Raw genomic sequence first — 23,890 nt, forward strand, 5'->3', positions numbered from 1 at the left:
GCTTTTTGACACAGGGGCATATGTGACGATCGTCCCTACTAAGGATTGGCCATCACATTGGGCCCTGGAGGACATGCCTGCAAGCATCCACGGTGTAGGTGGGTTTCAATCAGCAAAACAATCAAAAGGCATGGTAAAATTTCAGGGACCAAAAGGACAATTGGCTTTCACCCGTCCTTTTGTTTTGGATTATCAGCAGCCCCTGTTTGGAAGAGACCTCATGTCTCAGTGGGGAGTCACAATTTGCATTCCAGACCCCCCTCAGGATTTTTCCATAGCGGTCACTGAGAAGCGCCCGGCCCTGAAACTGAATTGGAAAACGGATGAACCAGTCTGGGTCGAACAGTGGCTGCTGTCAAAAGAGAAATTGAAGGCGCTTGAGGAGCTCGTGGAGGAGCAGTTACAAAAAAGGACATATAGAAGAGACCAATTCTCCGTGGAACTCTCCAGTTTTTGTCATTCGTAAGAGTGACAAGAAACGATGGTGCCTCCTCCACGACCTCAGACAAATTAATAACGTTATAGAAGACATGGGGTCCTTACAACCAGGAATGCCGTCCCCCACTATGCTGCCCCAAAATTGGAATCTGGCTGTTATTGACATAAAAGACTGTTTTTTCCAAATTCCACTACACCTGGATGACGCACCATGTTTTGCCTTCTCGGTTCCCTCCATCAACCGAGCGGCCCCAAGGAAGAGATATCACTGGAGAGTGCTCCCCCAGGGAATGAAAAACTCTCCAGTGATGTGTCAGCATTTTGTCTCTTCCTTGCTGCACCCTGTGCACGCAGCCGCGGAGGGGGTTGTCATCCATCATTACATGGATGACACCCTCGTTTGCGCGCCGACAGACGATGAACTATCATGAACGCTTGACCTGGTAACGAGTTCGTTAGTTGCTGCAGGGTTCGAGCTGCAAGAAGACAAGATTCAGAAGATGCCACCTTGGAAGTACCTGGGCCTGGAAATCGGAAAGAGGACCATTGTTCCTCAAAAATTGGACATTCGGACTACCGTCCGTACCCTTGCCGATGCCCATCAACTTTGTGGTGCTTTGAACTGGGTAAGGCCCTGGCTAGGTCTGACCACCGAGGATCTGACACCCCTTTTCAATTTATTGAAATGGGGAGAGGAGCTTAGTTCTCCCAGGGTACTTACTGCAGAGGCAAAAGCAGCATTGGAGAAAGTTCAAGAGGCAATGTCGTCGAGACAAGCACACAGGTGTGATCCCAAGCTACCCTTCAGGTTCATCATAATGGATAAGCTGCCACATCTTCATGGGATCATTTTTCAATGGGACACAGATGCACCACATGACACTAAGGGCACAGGCAGAGGAGATCCTCTTCTTATTATAGAGTGGGTCTTTCTCAGCCACCACCGGCCCAAGAGGATGACACAGCCGCAGGAGCTCATGGCTGAGCTGATCTGCAAAGCAAGGACACGGATGTGGGATCTGACCGGTTGTGACTTCGAGTACCTTCACATACCAATTAGTCTATCAACGGGCCAAATAACCAAACCTATGTTAGAACACCTGCTTCAAGAAAATGAAGCATTGCAATTTGCTCTAGATTCCTTTACGGGACAAATTTCAATTCATCGGCCGGCCCACAAATTGTTTAATTCAGAAGTGACTTTTAAATTGGCATTAAAAAGTGTCCGGAGCAAGAGAACCCTTGATGCTCTGACCGTTTTTACTGACACGTCCGGGGCTTCTCACAAGTCAGTAATGACTTGGGAGGATCCCAAAACTCAGCAGTGGGATGCAGATGTTGAAATTGTTGAGGGCTCTCCTCAAATTGCCGAGTTGGCCGCTGTTGTCAGAGCGTTCGAGAGGTTCCCCGGACCCTTCAATTTAGTAACCGACTCCGCGTATGTTGCGGGGGTGGTATCTAGAGTTGATCAGGCCGTTCTGCAGCAGGTGTCTAACACAGCTCTGTATGAGCAGCTCTCGAAGCTAGTCAAGCTTGTATCCCACCGAGAGCACCCATTTTATGTGATGCATACAAGGTCGCACACTGATTTGCCTGGGTTCATTGCCGAGGGAAACAGAAGGGCTGATGCCCTTGCTGCCCCAGTGGTAATGGCCCCCTTGCCTGATGTCTTTGAGCAGGCAAAGCTCAGCCATCAGTTGTTTCACCAGAATGCTCCTAGTCTTGCTCGACGCTTTCATCTAACACGACAGCAGGCTAAGGCGATTGTCGGCTTGTGTCCATCCTGTCAGTCCCACGCAGTGCCGACATTGCATGCCGGAGTCAACCCCAGGGGGTTGGAGAGTTGCGAGCTCTGGCAAATGGACGTCACCCACATGACATCTTTTGGGAAGCTGAAATACGTCCATGTATCAGTGGACACTTTCTCCGGTGCTGTGTATGCCTCTGCACATGCAGGGGAGAAGGCCCATCACGTCATCCAGCATTTGGTTCAGGCTTTCTCATTTATGGGCATCCCCAAGGGGATCAAAACTGACACTGGCCCTGTGTATAAGTCCAAGGAGCTTGCAGATTTCCTGCAGCAATGGGGAGTGGAAAACAAGACAGGCATCCCCCACTCCCCCACGGGCCAGGCGATCGTAGAGAGGACCCACCAAAACATCAAACGGGTCCTGCAGCAACAACAAGTGCTGAAAATCGAGACACCTTCCGTCAGATTGGCCAGGGCCTTGTACATTACCAATTTTCTAAATTGCTCCTTTGAGAACCCTAACCCACCTATTGTTAGGCATTTCCAATGCAACACCGACTGGAAGGTTGAATGCCACCCACCCGTTCTGGTAAGATCCCCTGAATCAGGCAAAGTTGAGGGTCCCTTTGCCCTAGTGACGTGGGGGCGTGGGTACGCCTGCGTCCTCACTGATGAAGGGTTAAAGTGGATCCCAGCCAAATGGGTGAAACCATACGTTCAAAAGAAAAGAGAGAGAGAAGGGAAAGTCCCCCAGGTGGCTTCGGCAGCGCTACGTCGCTGAAGAAAGTATTCCAAAATACCCCCAATTGATACCCTCTGGGAATGGGAGAATGACTCCCCCTCAGCCTGGTTTTATGAAACCTCATGATTTGTGTTTTTAAGTTTGTTTTACAGGTCCTACCCACCCCGATTGAACATGCAGGCCATCTACTTCGTCATCGTAGGCACCAGCCTCCTAATTGCCAGTCAGGCCTGGATCGTGCCGCAACCCGCAGCAAATGTGTGGACCACGTTAGCGCGGTCTTTAGGCCAGGACCATATCTGCCTGAACTAGGCCAGCGCCTCAGACCCGATCTCTTCCTGCCTCGTGGGGATCCCTTTTCAGAAAAGTGAATTGCCCGAGAGATTACTTTATTATGCACGCCGCATAAGTAATATAATCCCCTGTGTTAATCCCTTTATCAGTTGGAGAAATTTTTTGTTCAGTATGGAGAATTTGAAAGATGAACCCCAGGAGCTGGAACTCCTTGGATCAGCCAGAGCCACATTCTGCATCCACTTCACTAATTTGGCGAATGCTCTTAATCCCCGAACGAAGCATGTTGTCCAGTCCAATTCACTGTATCACGCAAGATCATGGTGTGAAGGAATAGCTATCAAGTTTATAATCACCCCAAAAAATTGCCCAAAGGAGTTTTCTTAATTTGTGGAACCCATGCTTGGGCAGGCATCCCCTCTCATTTTTCAGGAGGTCTGTGCACCTTAGGGAAACTGGGACTGTTTTCACCCAACAAAACTCAAATAATGGATTGGAAACAAAAGAAAAATGGTGCACAGAAATCGGCTATTTCAAAAAGATATTTGAAGAAATTGGATCCGAACTGCGATTCAGAAATTATACATTGGAGCAAATCAAAAGGAGTCGCAGTCACTATATTTACCCCCTGGGTTTCCATTGCCAAGAATATGGGGGAATTGGCTCACTTAGAATGCTGGGTAGCTAAACAGTCAAGAATGACTTCCGGTGCCCTATATAACCTTCTGCAAGATGTGGAACTAACGAGGCAAGCCACCCTCCAAAATCGGGCAGCCATAGACTACCTCCTGCTCCTCCATGGGCATACCTGTGAGGAGTTTGAGGGTCTGTGTTGTTTCAACCTTTCGAGTCGGGCTGAGGACACAAAACAGATCTTGCGGCAGATGCAAGACATGGTCGGGCAGATAAAAAGAGAGACATCGGACTGGTTAAGTAATATCTTCAATGGCTGGGGACTCTCTGGGTGGGTAGGATCTATCCTGAGGAATGTTTTGTTATTTGTGTTTATTATTTTAATTGTCCTAGTGGCCTTCGGACTAATTGAAAAGATGCTTTTTAAGTTAGTTTCTACGGCCACTTCTCCCTTCTCTCCGCAAGTGAATCACACAGCGGTGTCGGCTGGTCCTGAAGAGATCGATTTGGAAGGCTCCGAAGATGATCTGGAGGATTATGAAGAGCCAGAGGGCCCCTGCCGTTTACCCCACGATCAATGGCCGACCCAACAACCATATTTTGCCGAGTGTAATCTGGAGTCCGAATATCTTCCTGACCCACCATGATTCTTTTCATCTTAATTAAAAGAAAAGGGGGAGATGTGGTGGTGTATGTTTTTAAATTTGCTGTTTTATGTAGAGTTCGGTTATCTGTAAAATTCAGTTCTGTGTACCCCCACCCCCCCTAATTAATATTCCTTTGTTCCTCTCCTTCTCCCTCACAAGGGATATTTTTAGACTGCACAGTTAATTGTCAATCTTCCTTCCCGCCTTTAGTTTTCCCCTCCCAGTTCTCTTTGATTGGTCTGAAGTGCTTTTCCCCTCCCCTGTTCTCCCCAGAGACTGTAATCCATTGGCTGGAGGCGGCCAACCCCACCCCTTTCTCCTCCCCTTTCACTCCCCTTAAAACCCTGTGTCAGAACTGAATCTGCGTCCAGAATTGGGCTCAGAGTTAGGCTAATAAACCTTCTCTGCTGCACCATTGCTGGATCCTTCTTTCCTTCCTCTGCATTGCTGCACAGACATCTCCTCTTAAGCCCTTTCAGGGACCTAGAGCCCACAGGAGTCAGTCCTGCTCTCGCTGCCTGCAGACTGACCCTAGACTGCGCCTTGTCCCAGTGTCTGGGCTAGCTCGGGGCGAGAGCCAGTGGCTTTAAGAGACACTGTGGCAGATAGCTACTTTCACTTACTTTAGCATAAAAACAGATGAGCTGTGAAAGAGGTCTCCTTGTAATTGATCATTCTTAGTAGCACTAATTACTTCTAAGTATAAAATACTACTTCTATACTTTCTGAAAAATATAATACTATTCATAATACAAATTCATGAGCTACTTCACCCAATGCCCAATGGGAGACTAGCAACATTACTGGAATCTGGAATATTCTATGTTTTATATATTCACATAATTCCATACAGGTACAAGGACTCCAGCACCAGAAAACATAAAGAGGGATGCTAATGGTTAATAGATCCCTACTAAAAGAAAAGTGAAAACCATGATAAAATGTCAAGTAATGGGGTTTAACACTTCTTTAACATTCTTCACCAATAAACATTTCTAGTTCTGCAGCCTGATGTAATTGCTAAGAAAGCTGATCAAGAAACACTAAGGCATTCAGAGAGCTAAACTTTCACAGCAGGTAAATGTGAGGCCTGTAAGAGCTCTTTAAAGATGCTGTCCCATAGGTTTGATATATGGTACAATACAGCTGTGAAGAGTTGAGCAGCAAACTAAATGAGCAAACTTCTGTCAATGTTTTACATTGACATTTTCAGTGTACACCAGCATAAGCAGACAAAAAAAGCCTGAAAGGCATTCCAGAAGTCACCCCACACAAACCCCTCCTCCTGTGTAGTAGCAGCTACCTGGGCAGCAGTTCTCCAGGGAGAGGTGAATAGATTCCTCACCCTTCTAAACAAACTTATTTGTCTTGATGAAGTCTATTAGCCTGGGATGTCCTTTCCATTAATTATATTATACCAAGTCAGAAAATAATTAAACTACAAAGCATTCTGTGCAAGAGAAGGAGACAAAGAAATTAGAACAGCAAAACATAACCATTAAAAAAAATTTGAGCAGTTCTTGCATGCCTATCTATGCATACTGAATAAAATGACAACAAATTTTACAAACTACATTGGAAGAACTGTGGAAGAACAAAGTGAGAAGTCTGTTCTGAAAAGGGGTCCTATGTGCCTTCAATACCTTATCTGAGAAAGAAGGAGTAATTACAGAGTAATTCTACCCTGTTCTTGCTGAGACAAAGAACAGCAACATCTAATTGGTGCACCTGGTGCTCATCTGATACATAGTTTCATATAGTACTGAAATTCTGAGCTGTAATCACCCCTATCCACTTGTATTCCATCAGTTCATCTATTATAGCCTTATACTGCCCTTGACAAGAGAAATGATTTCCCACACATTTTTTTTCTTTAAAGTCTCATTCTCAAAAATACATCCTACTTCCCTAAAGACATATCCCATTTAAGTGTAGTTTCTCAAGTATTGCTAAGAATTCAGTTTAACAGAGGCAATGCTGGATTCTCAGCTCTATGGAGTATTTTCTACTGAGACACTGGTGATTACCCCAAATGCCAGTGGCCATCTAGGGATTTTATGTAAATATACGCCTTCATGGGATACTTTGAGCCAAGATGTAGGATTAGGGCACCCTCTAAGGTCCTTCACTCCCAAATAACCCATCATCTTAAGTTACCTGCTTAGGTTAAAACAAACAAACAAACAAACAAACCCAAAACCAAAACCAAAAAACCTACAAAAGACAAAACAAACAAACAAACAACCCCACAACCACAAAATCAAAAAGCTGCCTGTATCACCAACTGTCCAGCAACACGATCACTGCTAGGCCTTTGCTGTTTCTACTCCTCACGCCAAATTCTACATATTCCTTATCAAACCAGGCTCCCATGCAGTTAGGGTCTTCATATGTATGGAAGGTTTTAATAAGTGATGAATAATAAAGAAAATAAATTGTCAAAATTAGTTTAAAAAGGAAAAAAAGCTAAATTTGAAGTAAGATAAAAATTCTACAGATTGTTTCATTACTGATTCTGAGACTTTTCAAAGTCATAACCTTGTTTCTGCCACACTTTTAGGGCTCTTTCTGTGCAGATGAACAGGCATGCACACAACCTGAGGCTTCCTGGTGCCCTACAGGTTAAGAACAACTGCACTTCCCACTCAGTTGTCACCTTACAGTTTAAGAAGTAGTTTTTTCACTCTCTCTCTCTCCCTCTCCCTCAATCTGCTTACGTAATTACAAAGATCTGGTTTTCTGCAGAATAACATATGTTAAACATATGTAAAAAACCTCTCTGCCTGGATACTTCTTTAATTTTGCTGGTAAGCAGAATGGTCCACCAATTTTTAGGTTCAAGTCCAAGACAAACAGATACACATTACTAACTGTGATTTGACAAATGAAGACAAAATAGTACTAGAGAAGATGTCTCCAAACTACTTGTGGTTCATCAGTTCCTTTCTCTACAGCCTCATCAACCCAGTGGCTCTGAACTGGAGGGACAAAAGAAAACAAATATCTTTGTCCATTAAGAACTGGATTCCATTTCCATGAACTGAAGAAGACGCAATAAGAAGACTTCTAAAAAATTGCAGAAAATGCAAAAAAACTTTCTTATTCACACTGGCTAAATGAGAATCCTTTGCACAGCAATTTCTATTTTATTTGCACTGCAGTTTCCTAATCATGCCTCTGTTGGCAGTGTTCTTAGAAGGTATATATCCTGGGACAATCCAAAAATCCTGTCCTCTCTCTACCACCCTTCCATTCAGAGCCCATCACCCCACTCTTGAAAGCAGTATGATAAACACACAGTTCAGCTAAAAAAAAATAGAACAAGTTTTTCAGCTGCTTTAGATCATCCTTTAATTGCACCACTTTTAATTTTTCAAGCCTATTAACCTGAACTCCACTGCAAGCAGACCCACCAGACAGGTGCAATTTTACACAATTTTATTCCTTCTCATCACTGTACTACCAGCAAAATATCTCCACTTGTTTTTTTCTAAAGCCATAATAATACAGCGTCCTATTTCTCAACTAGCTTAGTTGAGTGAAACCCTCATTTGTAAGCCGAAACACAAATATCACACTTGGAGAAAGTCTGGTTTTATAAATCCCTGTGTTAATAATCGGTGAATTCTGATAAATACCATAGCCTGCAAACTCTATTACTCTTCTGGCAAGTCACAAGAGCTCCCTTTGAGAAAAACAGTATCATCTGTAAGTCAAATTGGGAAGTGTAAGATAAATGTCTTCCATTATTACCAGAAAGCACTAAAATACGTTAAGTACATTTCAAACATACTGAATAATTCATGAAGAACAGCTCTGAAAAAAAACCCTCACCAATCAAGCCAAAAAAGATATATTTTCACTCTATATTCTGAAGTCAACAAAGAATATTAAGAAACAGTTCATTGCTTTTATTTTCTTAGCCATACAGAGCAATCTCATGAAAATAGTCAGAATTGAGTACTGAGTATGCAGAAAAAGCAAATAAATGTGAGATTAAATTGACTTAATATTAATCAGTACCTTATTTTATCTTTGTAATTTAACTGCAATATGTGGCTAAAAGTCAGTAAGATTGGGGTTTTTTTAATTTTTTTATTATGACCATATACTATTTATTTTCTTCTAATCAAATACAAAGGAATATAAAATGTTCATTCAATTAAACTAGCAGAGGAGACAAAATAGGAAACAGGATTACTTGAGCAATAATTTTTGGAAATGGCTTACCAACAAAAGTCGATATTTGTAAGCTAGCTCTCTACTAGGACACTACTCAGGTTTTTGTACATAGTCTTGTAACACACTTTTGTATCAATGATACCTCACATGGGAGTTGGTACTACCACTTGGCATGAAAGCATTACAGCTCTTCAGTCGTCTGCCTCCTCCCCGCAGGGCAATGAAGGGCATTTTACAGCCCATTGCCTATCACACCAAACACCCAGCCTAAATACATGGTAATCAGCAGGTAATTTCTGAAAGTTTTGCTACAGAACCTACAACCCCTCTTGTTGCACTGGGATACTGATAAAATCTCATCAGAGACAAATACATTACAGCTATGCAGCACTACAAATGCCTAAGCTTGAAAAAAGGCTCCATCCAAAAACCAGAAGTGGGCATCAATAAGCTTTTGGATAAAGAATTGATAAAACACGCACATGACACGAAAAGATGCGCAGACTGTGTGTGGCTTCTGTAGAAATAGAGGAACAGTATTTCCACAGATGAAGAAAGATGAAGGAAATCAGAACACCAGAGGAAAGAATCCAAGGGGAACATTAAAGACCTGGATGGAAGAAAGAGGCTTGACTTGACACTGTGACCAAAACCTACCTCGTTTTAAGACAAAAAAGCGCATTTATCCAACATCTCTGAAATAAATGGCCACTTCAGCAGCTCTCCAGCCCCAGCATCAGTTGCACCCACCCTAGGCTAAAAACAGAGATAAGAGAGGGCATGCAGTATAATGACTAGCTACTCAAATCTAGAAGATCACTTCATTCTATTTAATTCACTTCTCCAAACCATGGGAAACAGGTACTGCAAAGGATATTTTTGCTCTCCAAAACCTGAAAGGGGCAACTTTCCTAATTTCAGATCTAAACCTCATGTAGATAAACCAGGTATGAATCAGAACCTTTCTATGGAAGTTCTACTGAAACTCCATATACATGACTGAGCTCTAAACAGAACTTAATATCACTGAAGAACGTGTTTCAAAGAAGGCAGAGCACCTGAGGAAGTGTTTGAGCATCCTTTGAACCACGCAATATTCATGATGCCAAAGTACAGAAGGTATCTTCAGTGAGAAAGTGCTCAGTCTTTGAAACAGAATTTGAAACAGATTCTTTGTTGAATCTCTTAAATCTTGTGCATTTCAAATTATAAACTGAAAATGAGTAACAGAAGAACAACAACAACAAAAAACACAACAAACTTGGAGAGAATTTACGGAGTCAGACCCTGAGAAGCAATATTAGTGAGCTGTAAGAAATGCTTTAATACAACTAATTTAGTTAGGTTACTTATTTAGGAAAGACAGTAGTTCAGCTTTTTGGTGTCTTAAGAACAGTTTCTCAGTCCTAACATAAAAGTATTTTCAATTTTTCTTTTTTTTTTTTTCCCCTTAAAAATTCTCATGTGGGAACAACAATGTGTTATTTACAGACAAAAATATTTGATGTCTTCAAATTCTGGAATATACTGAGAGTGAATGAAAAACTATTCACTGAGAATGACAACTGCATTACCTTGTTCCTTAAAAACCTTAACTAGGATGCAACCAAAAATTATATTGTGGTATTAAAATGCAGATGATTTTTATTTGTGATGGTTGTTATACTAGCGTGTATGTACAGACTTTTCTGTGAATTATGCCCAGCTATGACAAAGAGAACTGAACAAGAAAATAAACTAAGATTGAGGGGGACAAAAGAAAAACCAAAAAACACATTATTTTTCTATCAGATCCTTAGCAAATTGCACAGATACCTCCACAAAAGTATTTCCCCTGTCAGGAATTTAATTGTTGGAAGAAACAACACCACCAGCTGATTCATGAAACACTGTAGTGCAGAGCTGAGGATAATACATTTATCAATCTGAAGGTCATCCATATCAGATGATTACAATAAAAATGAGTCACACACATGCCTTTAGCAACATACTGAAGGTCTTAAGTCATCGAAATTAAACCGCTGATCTTCAGAAGCAGAACAAGCTTCCCAGCACACCTGCATCTGTTTTTAAGCAACATTACTCTTCTCTGTTCTCATAAACACACACACTATAATATTTCATTAGATGATACCAACAGTAGTCATTTTCATGCCAGCTCGAACTTGAGTACTTCTTTAAGAATTTATTTAATATCACAAACTTACAATCAAGCAACCATGAATTTTGATACTTTTTGGTCAATTTTCATCCTACAAAGGAAAATATCTACAAAGCTGAACTGCAAGACACAATCTTCCTTCCTTGCACATCCCCAAGATGCCATTCCCATTTGTCCTAAAATTCACCTGTTGTCAGCTATCTTCAGATCTTCACTAGAGTAAAAATTGGTTAAAAAAATATGTAAAAAAAAAAGGAAAGGTGACATTGAGATATACATTTTGTCCTTCAGATAGATCAAAAAGTAAAGTTTTCCTAGACTTTGGCCTAAGGCCAGATCAGAATTTCCTGTTTATACTAGAAGGCCCATCAGTAAAACATTGCACATCTCATGGAGGCAGCTGTCTACAAGTGACACTCCTGCCAAAGATGCACATGGTGCATTATTATTGAAGGAGGACAAGCCTTGGCACTGTGTCTCAAGGGAGACTTCGGTCAAATTTTGTATTTCAGGTCTGCTCATTTTGCAGTGTTATTTTTTACGAAATGCTCCAGAGCAGAGCCTCAGTGAGACCAGGAATACACTCTGTGCTTGTGACATATTTTTTTATCTATGCCAAATGCCATGATATGACAGTGTTTTGTAGTAGGAACTTAAACTCAGCAACAAGTGCCCAGTAATATTAAAGATCCTATCTGACTGGCAGCTTTTCATCAAGGGACTGGTGTAGACAAGGAGTTTGAGCCTAATCCCCATTGTGGGTTATAGGATATTGCCATTTTCACACTCCACGTCTGTCTTGTGGCACTGATTCAGAGAGTCATTACTGCTCAGATAAGCCTCTCCTGGAATACATGCAATTAATTCTCCTGCAAAAAATGGGGGAAGATGCCTAATACTTTAATAATGTTTAAGCATACTTAATCTATTTCTTTTCTACTCCTGATTTTTCCTAAATATAGTGAAGAAAGAGGATTTGAAACTACTTAGAAATGCTGGTTCTTATGAAAATTGTCCATGGGTCTGTAATACCCTCTCATAAAAATAGCCAACATGAAATAATACTACAAACCAATAGAATGTAAAGCAAATGGGTAGTCAGTGTAAAAATTAATCTAGATTTATTTTTCAAAAAATAAAGACTATTATCCTTTTCAAATAAGGAACTACCTAATTTGTTTAAAATTTTAAGGACAACTGTTTTTAAATTTTGAAAGTAGCCTGGAATACAGAAAATTTCTCCTTTTTACAACAATTCAAAAAATTATTTCCCCCATGTATTCATGACATTTTTATCCAAATCTCATTCTTCCCCTGTCAAAACAAGTTGTGATGTTAATACTGTAAAATTCAAGGGAACTATATTGGCATAACTACATCTTGAGGTGATTTTTACACTTAACCTAAGTGTCTTTCATAAATAGTTCATCAGCAGGATTCAAATGCATCTAAGGTTTTCTGTTACACTTCAAAGCTGAATAACAAGTACTCATCTTCACTATACTTCAAAAATTGAGCAATTGGCTAATTGCCCATTATTGAAATCAGCCTACAGAAAACAGCTAAGCTTGCCATCACACTTGCTCTGCAGGAATACACTGTATTTAGGATATAGTAACTGCAAATGGACAAATACAAAAAACTGCCCCTCACCAAAAACCCATCAACCCCCTCCTCCCAAACCACAGTACAAGTCCCGTGCCCTCTCAAATCATTTAACATTAATTTTGAACATGGAGGTAGAGCTTATTTATGATTTGAAAAGATGAGAAGAAAATTAAAAAATAAGAATAGGGCAGCTATGTTTTGTTGAACTAACTCCAGAGTATCTAGTCCTAAAGCAGTAACTTCTGCGCTTGAGGTAAAGCCCACTTAAGCAGCACTGAATCTCGCTATTCCATAAATAAAGAAAGTCTAACATGTGATAAAAAGCCACCTCCACAGCAGCAAAATATCCCCAACATCTGGGCTATAAGGGGGATTAATTTCCTGACCTAACTTTGCCTCCAGTCCCACTCAGAATCCACTCAAACTGCCTCACCACATTTTTCATTTTGGTGGCACAACACACAACTTAAGTCACACAGAGAATCAAGGTTGGGAGGATAATGTTGTTAACCTTCATTTTTCAGCAGGAATGTTGCTGTACCAATGACAGCAATAGAATAAATGTTACTGTAAACAGCAGTCAGTTATTTTTGCCAATATAGCATGAAAATAGTTTCTGCTTAAAGTCATTCTAAGTGCTCACACTGCAGTGGAAAAAGATCAGTTTGGGAAAATTTATGTAAAGATGCAAGGCAGACCTGGGTATGAGACAGCTGAGGTTTCAAACAGCTTCATGCCCAATGAAAACAAAGATGATTGTTTATTTGTTTCCGTTATTTTAGGAGGGAAAAAAGAAGAAAAAAAGAAAAGAAGAGCACAATCCCTGCACAATGGATATGCTTAATTTGAGTTCCTGAATAACCTTTTCACAAATGAGTACAGTTTTGAGACAAGTGATGGTTTGAATGAATATTTTCAGTTCCTGCTGAGGTTTACCATTTTCAGGTAGCTTTAGAGAAGGTTTGTGTATGTGGCATTACAAAGCAGGGATTTTTCAGGAGATAATGGAAGCATGGAGGAATTAATGCCACTTCCCTACCTATCCATATTTATTTCTCCAAAGACAGACACACTTCTGGTGACAAAGGGAGTCAAGATAAAATAATCACTAAAAAAGAGAACAAACAAAAAATCTGCAAGAGATGGTTCTATGTTCTTCTTTATTTACTAGGAGGTAGGTGATGGCTTCTTGCATTTTATCCTTTTTACATGGGTATTGTAGCTGAGCATCTAACTCCCTATTTTAATTTCTCTAGTATTTAGCCTTTCCTCCCTTAAAAAGCTATGTACCAGTTACAAGTTCTTAAGCTTCATCAGTTCACACTCCATTGACATTTTCCTCAGCTCAGCTCAAGGTTTCCTCCATGATGCACTCAAATGAGGTTGAAATGCTTTTTTGTATTTAAAGATCAGGACAAAAAATCAGAGGAGAAAACTACTTGAAAAGTCTAGCAAATCTAGAGGAAAGCAAGAAGCAAAAGCTCCCAGAGAGCCAAAATTTACCTAAAGTCCACTTTGGGTTAGTTGAAGTTTTGCAGTAAAGCCAGTTAAGCAAGGGTTTTACATCTACATGCAACCATTCAACTTGAATGCTGGAAAGCACAGATTTTCATGTACTTGTCAAGAAGCACAAAACTGATTCCTACTCAAATTATTTTTTATGTGCTATTTCTGAATTAGCATCATGATGCCGTGATTTCTAGACAGGCAAGTTGCATCTACAAATTTTGTATTTCCATAACTGGAGTAACAAATGGAACATGGGCTGTCCCAAGACACAAGAACAAAAGTTCTAATTTTCTATTAAGTGTTATGTCTGTAATAAATTGCAGCTATGTAAAAACATGTGGAGTTTCATTAGCCAAAAATGACTGCTCTTAACTTTTGTAAGCATTCACTTTGCAAATATTTACAGTTTTACAAACATATAAATAAATGTAGCATTTGCAGAAGCATGTTTCACAGCAATTTTTGGCAAATTTTATACAAGCAAGGAAAACATTACCAGAATTTCCTGGCAATCATTACAAATTTAATTCACTTTTAATAGCTCTGAAAGACAGCTTACTTTCCTTTAAGAGTGCACTGCAAAAAGTTTCTAAGAGCATCTCTCAAAATCAGGAGCCAACTTCATGAAGTGCCATGGTGGCAGGACCAAGGGCACCTCCAGAAAAAGGGCACTGGATGTGCAGTATTGCAGAAGATGCAGTAGAGATTTAAGAAGTACATCTATAACTGTACTTGCAAAACTCAGAAAAAACAATGACAACAAAAAAACCAACCAAACAAAAACCCCCACCAAACCACACCACAGAAAAACCAAACACTTTCTTTCCTATGGTTTGGGTACCCACTTGTTTTTTATTAGGTTTCATAAACTAAAATAGTTTCTGTCATGGTCACCTCCCAACCTGGCTTTATTCAGCTCAATTAGGAGTACATCAGATCTACCAAGTCCTTTCAAAGCTTAATTTCAACTGACTAAACATGGTCCCAAGAATCCCACCTGCAATCCTTTACAAGCCTTAGAGTGTCAGAACTGAAGTCAATTAACCGTGGATTAAATCCATGATACTTTCAATCATACAGAAATCCTTATTTCATGGCCCTGGGAAGTTGTACTTTTTGTCTATTTATGACAGTTCCCTGTGGGTCTTGTTTTCTTCAAATGATGTATATCAGATGAACTTTGACAACAGTTAACAGCAAATGAGCTCCCTGTATCAACACAGGGTAATTTTACACTGACAATATTGTTCACCAGTTAAATAGCATATGTCCCGAACTAGACTGATATAAAATTAATGCTCCAGAACTGTGGAGAAGCTTAATGCACCCTGTGTCCCATTTTGGCATTTAATTTTAGATAATAATTACACAATACATAATTTCTTAATGTAGCCAAATACGAAACAAAGAATGTTGATGGTATGTATTTATTTTGCAGATGTTAATATAGCAAAGAAGTCTTTCACTCTTGGGCAGAATTACATTTTTCCCATGCAACTTGAAACTCAGTTATTTGGCATAAAAGTGTACTCCCACTTTTAGTGAGTATAAAAAAATGCAGTAATAGCTGGATCTGAATTAATTCTGTTCCAGTTCTGAGCTGGCACGAGAGGCACAAGACAGAAAGGCACAAAAAAACCCTGAGGTAGATCACCTAATTAAGATCTAATTAGGGAAACAATCCCTTGTCCCAAAGGGTGCTTAGACAAAATCTTAGGTGCCCAAAGAGCTGCAGCTTTCATGGAAGGTATGTATGCTCTGAATGTCCTCCTGAATGTGGTGACCCTACAGGATTTCCCTGCAGTGTTTAAGTTCTCTGCTGTGAGAGAGGAAGTGGAAACTCCCTTTCCTTTATTTAAAAACACTGAAGACGTCCATCTTTAACCACATGTCATCAAAAAAGAAATCTTAAAATTCTGTTATCACAGCCTTAACAAAACAATTAAATGAATATTGTTTTTTTTAATTGCTGCATTACATATTTGACTTCAGTCACTGAAAAGTATTTTGTCCATCCTTAAAGTAGTCCTAGCCAAGCATTAGTAGCTCATATGCTAAGGATAGATTCAGCAAGTGTAAGAATATTTGTAATTTTATGCGAAGATATCTATTATGGACAAAAGAACATATTTCCTTTTCTACTGAAGAACTCATAGATGTGAAAAGCAGCTCATTGTAGAAGTACTGACAATTTATCAGGCATGTGCATGGCCCATCAGGATTTCTGGCATATGCATACACTGCTGTGCTTATCTGCCTCTGATCACACAACTGTCAACACAATCTCATCAATGAAACTTTTACAAGCAGTGAACCTATGCAGTAGCCACTTCAGAGGCTGACAAGTCCCTAGAAAAGTACAGTCAGTGTTACCAGTGTTGATCTGAATGATTAACATAGCTCTAGGCTAGTAATTCTTTAGCAGGTGTGAAATTGTATTTCTTTAATATCTGGTCTTGGAGTGATATTATCAGGTAAATGAACCCAAAACCACCCACAAAAAACCCCCATTGCTTCTGCTTACCAGCTCCTCACGAAGCTGGGCTATGAGTTCGTCTCTCTCCTTCAGCTGCAGCTTCAGCACTGTGCATTCATCTTTTATTCCATCCTAGAAAAACATCAAAAGAGATGTAATAGGCTTAACGCTTCTAGTTTGCTCATGACAAGAAAAGGCTGTTTCACATAGTGTGAGATAATTACATTCAAATAATGAAACTCAATTTTCCTTTGTCATGTGTGGTATTTTCAATAACATTTTCCAAGTTGCTGCATAAACAAATTAATGTATCCATAGACATTGCACAGAAATTTGAATAGCTCCCTGCACAGAAGTCCATTTCACTGTTTTCTGAATCTTTTAACTCTTTTCACTGAAGATCCTATCAGGTCATTCCTCCTCATTTGAGAAACAGCTATGAAATGTTGTAATTTTTATCATACAAAACAACATTAGAGAAATATCAATTTAGAGCATTATTGCAGAGCTTTTTATCTTGGAGAGATGAAAAAGAAAGCACAACAGAGAACCACAGGAGTAGAAAAGCACACTCCCTATCCATACATCTTTTGTTCCACATCAGCTAAAAACAGCAGCAGTTCTGGTATTAACTGGGGGAGGAAAGAATACAGTTACCACTTAGGGAAATAACCACTGTAATTCAATTTGACCTGAACAAAAGTGACCCTAATAAGCTAAAACTGTTGCGAAACCCATGTCCAGGAGGCAGGGACACACAAGCTGTCCCTAGGAAATCTCACCTAAGTCTCAACATCATACTTAAAGAAGAAATAACAATCATGTAGTTTCGTGTTTTTCTGATAAACATGCCAGAGGAGAAATTCAATTCAATTCAAATTAACAGACTGAACGGTTGAACAGTAAAAACCTAGCAAACTAACCAGCCAACGAGCTGGTTATACAACTGTAACTGAAGAACTCTATTTTTACATCCTTCTAGCATGGAAGTATTTAATTTGGGAAGTTTAGTAATTTTTTAATTGAAAAAAAAAAAAACCCAACAAAAAAACCCACAAGCCATATGACAAGAAAACTTCTGGAAATATGGCAGCATTTCCGTACTACTGTGGTCACAACACTTACTCTGATAATAAAACAAATGGACCTCTAGTTATCAGCTAATAACAGTCTAAGAGTGCAGAAATTATTTACATTGTGTAGAGTTCAGAGGTTCTAAAGGGTTTAACCAGTGTGATAAAATTGCACTCTGCCACTACTAATGTGTTTGCAAATCCAAATAAACACAGAAATACAGTACAAAAAAAGTGAAGTGTGATCTCATTTTCCTCACATAAAAGGTTATAACTGTCTTTCAAAGTAATTATATTGCTCATCATCTACTTTAACAGAATTGGATGAAGAAACAAGACACATACACATCAATATTGCAAATATTTATAACAACTGCAATGGAAAGTTACACCATTTCTGGCTGCTTACACACTACTTCAGTACTACTATAGCTCTTATGAAAGACCCACATTTATAAAAAAGCCAGAACTCACATTACCTCTGTTAGGAAAAAACTCATGGAAGTTTTCTTTATTATATGCTATAGAAGCATTTTACCATCTACAAGTAGATTGATGTTTAGGCACATTAGCTGAAAACAAAATTTTAGCGCATCCCTGAAAACAGCCTGCAGCACAGGATATGATATTAGTACATATTTAACATTAGTGTTAGCAAAAATATCTGCTTCTAAAACATATGGTTTTGTATCAGCAGCTATTAATTTATCAAAGCAAGATCTCTATTTAACAAAATGGTTTAAAAACAATATGTCATTAACTATGAGACCTCAAATTTTTGTTACATTGTTCTGAGTTCTTTTTGCCAGCACAGTTCTACATTGTTGCTACCTTTTGAATGTCTCCTTTTTAACTTCGAATAAAACAGTACAATACACAGTGGAAAAAGAAAAACATCAAGGTCCCATAGTGGAGACTATTACAAAAATATCTTCTGGAAAAGATACATAAGCAAATACAGCAATGAGACCTGTAACAGCGTGCCTCAACCACAGCAGTAAAGATTCTTGAGATGAGCTTTGGCACTACTAGGTTTTGCCTAAGAAGCAAAGCAGATCTCCCTTGGACTAGTGAGAGCTTGAAGAAAGATTCTGGCTCACAGAGCTTCCAAAGACTTAAAGCTTACAGTGCACCTCTCCTGGCAAAAAGCAGTCGAGCATCCAGCCAGATCTTCCTCACACTTGCAAGGAATGGACCCCTCCTGCATGGCACAGCTCTCCAGGCACTTCACTTCCATACTCCAGGCAACAATTGTCTCACAAAACTTAGCCCACACCTATCCTTAGAGCTTGGAGAAAAACATGTAGGGCTAAGGTTTTCCCCTAGCATTGCGTCATTTCAGCAGAACTCTGATTAACACTTCCAGTGGGACATGGTGCTTGGAAATCGGTGCCCTGCATGATGAACTCCTGCACAGGCCACTGCAGCCCTGTAAAAGACCACCCTGCAATTTCTGGGATACTTGAGACTCTTCGGTTTGGACTCTACAATGATTTTGGCTGCGGCAGAGTTAACTTTCTTCACAGCAGCTTGTACACTGCTATGGGTTTGATTTGGTCTGGAAGCAGTGTTGATAACACAGAGACGATTTCGTTTTTGCCAAGCAGCACTCACACAGTGTTAATGCCTTTTCTACTTCTCATACTGCTGCTGCAGCAAGGAGAGGGGGTGGCATAAAGGAGTTGGGAGGGGACACAGCCAAGACAACCAACTGATCCAAGGAATATTCCCAAAAATATGGCATCCTGCTGACTATATAAAGCAAACGAAAGAAAGAGGAAGGAGTGATGGTGTTCATCTTCCCAAGTCACCACTACACACAACAGAGCCGCAGACAGCTCTTTGTTGTTGAATGCAGAGTAGAATTAGGATTTTATAATCTCATTTTTCTGCACAGTATCTGCAGAGACATCAATCTTTCTTCAAATGCAAGAGCGTGAATAAAAGAAAGAAAACACATTGTCAAGCAGTTGACTGCAAAAAGGTTTGGGCAATTTCAATATCCCATACACCTGTCTGAGTGTAGCACTAACAGAATAAAAATGTTGCGGAAAAAACTGTTGCCAAAACACTGAATATAGTACCTCCAAAAAGTAACTACTGAAAGCTATGGCAGGAGAAGAGGCTCCAAAAATCCTTTTTTCATGCAAGAACCAAAATATTTCAGTGAAGGATTGTGTGAATGATATTAAAGAAATCACATGTTATTGAAAAATGTGGAGGGCAGCAAAACCTGGTGGAATGCTGTGTTATTCTTTAGTCTGTGGGCAAACAGCAATGTATATCTTATAGTGTGAATTCGGGAATGGATCATCTCTACTCCTTAGGAGGTCTGAAATGCTTCATTATCTGCTGAGAAACTATAATACAGGGCAAAGCTGCTGTGGAAAGACCAAAAATTTTTTTGAGAAAAGCTTCTCAAAGTGAATAAGAAATAGCAGACACAGTCTGATAGGGATTTATAGCAGAAAAAAGAGCAATAAAAAAAGTCCAAACCGAAACTTCCCAAAAACGCAGTGTAGCCTAATGAATTGTCACAGAAACTGATATTAATGAGGAAATAACTTGAAAAGGATGGTCTGCTTATAGGAGAGCACGCATGCAATGTATTCTATATCTACATTGCAATTAATAAGGTGGAAAAAACCCATTTCCCTCATAAAGCAGGGCTTTCTAAATACACTTCGAATACTCTGGGGCTTTGAGAGAGTTGGCCTCTCATCTATCTCCACATTCCAGTAGACACCTGACCCATGTATTTCCATCTTTAGAAAAATAAGCCAAATTATAGTGTAGGCATGATCACATTTGCAAAATATGTCTCCTGCTTTTTTCAGACCTTACAATCTTTATAGAGTGTAAAAGAACAGACTGTCATATAAGTAAAGTTGAGTTTGGAAGCCAAATAAAATCAATTAAATGTCCACACATAAAAAAAGTCTGCTAGGTGACATTTACTTTTTCTATCCACTAATCCAATACCCTTCACTTCTTTGATTCCTTATCTTTCTGCAAAATGAGTTTATGCCAATATTTTATCAAGGCTACTAGTCGAATAAGAACATGATCGCTATGAAATTATCAGTCCAAATAATTCTATAATTCAGTCTACACTCTAGGCATGTTTTCATATATGTATACTTGTAGCTTTGAGGCCATGTCTTAGAGCTTAATAAATTACATATACTACATAATACAGTGCCATTATTATTTTCATTGTTTTTATGAATGCTGAACATTATTTATTATGAAGAAAAAGGGTAAAAATTTTGCTCTTAATTGTAGTAAGCATCTCCTGTCCATGATCCTGGAAATGCTTGATAAAAAGTCAATTAACACCTCATTGTTAAAAGAGCTGTTAAGCATTATCTTCAAACTACTTTCTTTTATTAAGTATATATAATCAAAAAAAGTTTTGCACACTAAATTCCAAGTGTATTTCATAAAAATGTAAAAGGAATTGTGTGCAGGTTACCTTTCATTCCAAAGCTATCTATCATTTTTCTCACTTACATCCTCTGATACTTAAAAAAAAATTCCACAATTTTAGGTGCAAGTTCAGTATGGATCTGCTGTTATTATTGCTTACATTTATGGTTAGAATATTCTGGAAATTATCAGCCTTTTACTTATTTTCAGTTGCCAGCTATGACAGCAATTGCTAAGTCTCAGTGCCAGTATTTTCCTATTTTAGTTTAATTCTGCTCATTTGGGAAAATGCTAAACATAGTAGCAAATCTGTTTCTCCTCAGATCAGGTCACAAGATGAAAAACTGTGTGTGAAGACAAGCTGCAGCAGGTTATACATAAGTGCCAAAAAGAATACTCATTTTAATTTCAAAAACTTACTTTATACCTTTTCATACTTGGGCACAAAGAGGCATACCATGCTTACTGTAATCAAAGTGCTATAAACAGAACTAACCAACTATTGTGGAAGATAAACTTACTTTTCCTCTGATACTAAATAGAATATGTTTCCAAAGAAATGCCATAAAATATAATAAAGTAGAATAGAATATAGAATGTAATAAAACTCATTTGATAGATGTGCTGAATTTCAGCACAATCAGGGATTGCTAAATGGATTGTTGACCAGCTTAGGGTACTGCAAAAATCAACAATTACTTAGGATATAGTAAGAAAATAATCCTGGAACAAACAAAACTAAGAAATTTAAAATTGAGTATCAGGTCCAGAAAGACACACAAATGATGCAACAGTTGAAGCATTCTCTAAGCTATGTAGCAGATCAATAAAGAAAAATCCACAGATTTTTAACTATCTAGATAACTGTCTAGAACATTCACAAAAAACACAAGGTTTAACATGTACAGTACTTTTCTTCAAGCAGCATAAGAGCCTAGACTCAGGACTGTGGCTATCTTCTATGGTTCACCACCTGACAACAAGTAGTTTTGTGGATCTTACCTGGAATCTGCAAACTGAGACACCACTTATGTTAACGTGTTTTACACAAGGAAGAGCATCTACCTATTTAAGATTACACAAGTAGACTACTGCTATTACAGACCGTGTTTTCAGAAATGAGTTTTCAGTCAGATGAAGAGTACTTGCAACTGTTCATTGCTACTTCTGTTTTAACGAAAGTCTTAAAGACCCTAACATTAGCAGAGACCAAGTCTGCATTATTTGTTTCAAGTGTCAAAATGAAGTCACTGGTCTGGTCCCTGCTTTAAGTACACCATGGCACCTCATGTACACAGTGTGACTTTTCCCTTTCTGTGCTCTCTCTAGCTTTACCTACAGCATCACTCTGTATCTGTTGTATCAATTCCATTCAATCACACTAAGAGAGAAATGATTCAGCTGGTTGAATTTATTCACATGTGCAAAGCACATTGATTTTGTTCCTTTGGCTCATCTGCTGTTTTGGTGCCTTGCCAGACCAGTTAGTCTTGGCTGGAGTCCCAACAATGCCTGCAAAGAGCATCCCTGCTGACTGCAGGCAATGGTCACACTTAACTCGCCTGCTTCTCATGTCACACTGTTCACTTCAGCTGTTGCTGAAGGCCAGAACGAGGGTGAGAGCAAGTCCTTGCTTCAGAAACTCCCATTAAAACATAGCACAACAGCTCAAAGCCATCCCCCATGACCACCTTGACCCAGCGTGTGGAGAGGCTCACTCCAAGTTACCTTTCCATTAGAAAAACACCAAATAAATAAAATTTTTAATCAGCTTTGTAAACCCTGATCACATCAGAAAAAGACATCATTCCGCACAGCTCCAGTATTCAAATGACACTCCTAAAGGAACAACTCTATTTAATTTCTTGATCGGGAAGTCAAATGGAGTTTGGGGAGCACAGAAGATACGATCCTGTGATCATATCTTCTAATGATAAATAAGGATGATTAATCCTAAAAACAGACCTATGCCTAAATCCTAAAAACAGACCTAATAATAACATATTCTAAGTTCAGTTACATGGAACATGTCAATAAGTATTTTACTGGGTGAATTAGGGCAGTTATATCCATTTATATACTAGAATTCGATTGATATTCTACTGTGAAGGTAACACTCTAACAGACTATATAGGCTATGCTACTTTGACTTCAGACATTTATGAATAGAAAATGAAATTAAAAATGTTTTTTTTCATAGTGAGCCAAATTCTGTTAACTCTGAAAGAGCAGAGATCATGCAAATTAATTTGGATTTTTTTTTTTACTCTGGTTGAAATTTTCTCTCTTTCTGAGTGATGATAAAAAGCATTTAGTTTAGAAGAAGGAAGCTTGATTAATAACTGCAGAACATAAAATGTGAATGATTATGCCAGGTGAAGCACAAGATGTATGTAACATGCAGAAATCTTGAATAGCAGTCAAGAGCATAGCAAAAGACATGAATGCATTTTCCCCAATATAATCAATCCACCTATTCTCCCTTTATGGCCAGAATTCACACACACAGTACAATGCCTCCTTTGGTGATGTCCATAAATAAATTGTACATTCACGTAGAGAAAACAAGTGAAACAAAACCCCCAAACCTTCTTCTGGTTTTCAACCTGCTGTGGAACAATGTCATTGTTCCTGTTTCCTTAAGGCAGGACAGGTGTATTTCCTCCTGTGTGACTTCCATTGTCCACAGTCTACTCTGTGACTTCCATTGTTTTATAAATCCACATGCTTATTACATAACTACTGTCATCTCTGAAGTCAGCAAATATCTTCTTCCTTGCATAGGACACCCCGTATCTCTGATCAAAACCTATCCTCCACCCTTCCCAGTTGGACTGTGTCACTCATTTGAACCAGGTAATCAGGATTCTACTTAGAACAAATGCTCAATTCTAAGTCTCTTTTTTAAAAAAAAATTATTTTAGTAAGTACTAAGGAGGTAATTTCAA

At 39.1% G+C, this 23,890-nt stretch overlaps 1 protein-coding gene across 5 annotated transcripts in view; it reads right to left on the minus strand.

Moving 5' to 3' along the window:
• Nucleotides 1-23,890, minus strand: part of CCSER1 (coiled-coil serine rich protein 1) — a 616,060-nt gene that overhangs the window by 266,844 nt on the left and 325,326 nt on the right. For all 5 annotated transcript variants that reach the window (XM_063422971.1, XM_063422969.1, XM_063422968.1 and 2 more), the window contains one exon: nucleotides 16,489-16,572. In XM_063422971.1, coding sequence (XP_063279041.1) covers nucleotides 16,489-16,572 — 84 coding nt within the window. The remainder of the gene's footprint in view (nucleotides 1-16,488; nucleotides 16,573-23,890) is intronic.

The sequence above is a fragment of the Prinia subflava genome, chromosome Z, assembly GCF_021018805.1.
Source record: "Prinia subflava isolate CZ2003 ecotype Zambia chromosome Z, Cam_Psub_1.2, whole genome shotgun sequence".
In the NCBI taxonomy this organism is placed as follows: domain Eukaryota; kingdom Metazoa; phylum Chordata; class Aves; order Passeriformes; family Cisticolidae; genus Prinia; species Prinia subflava.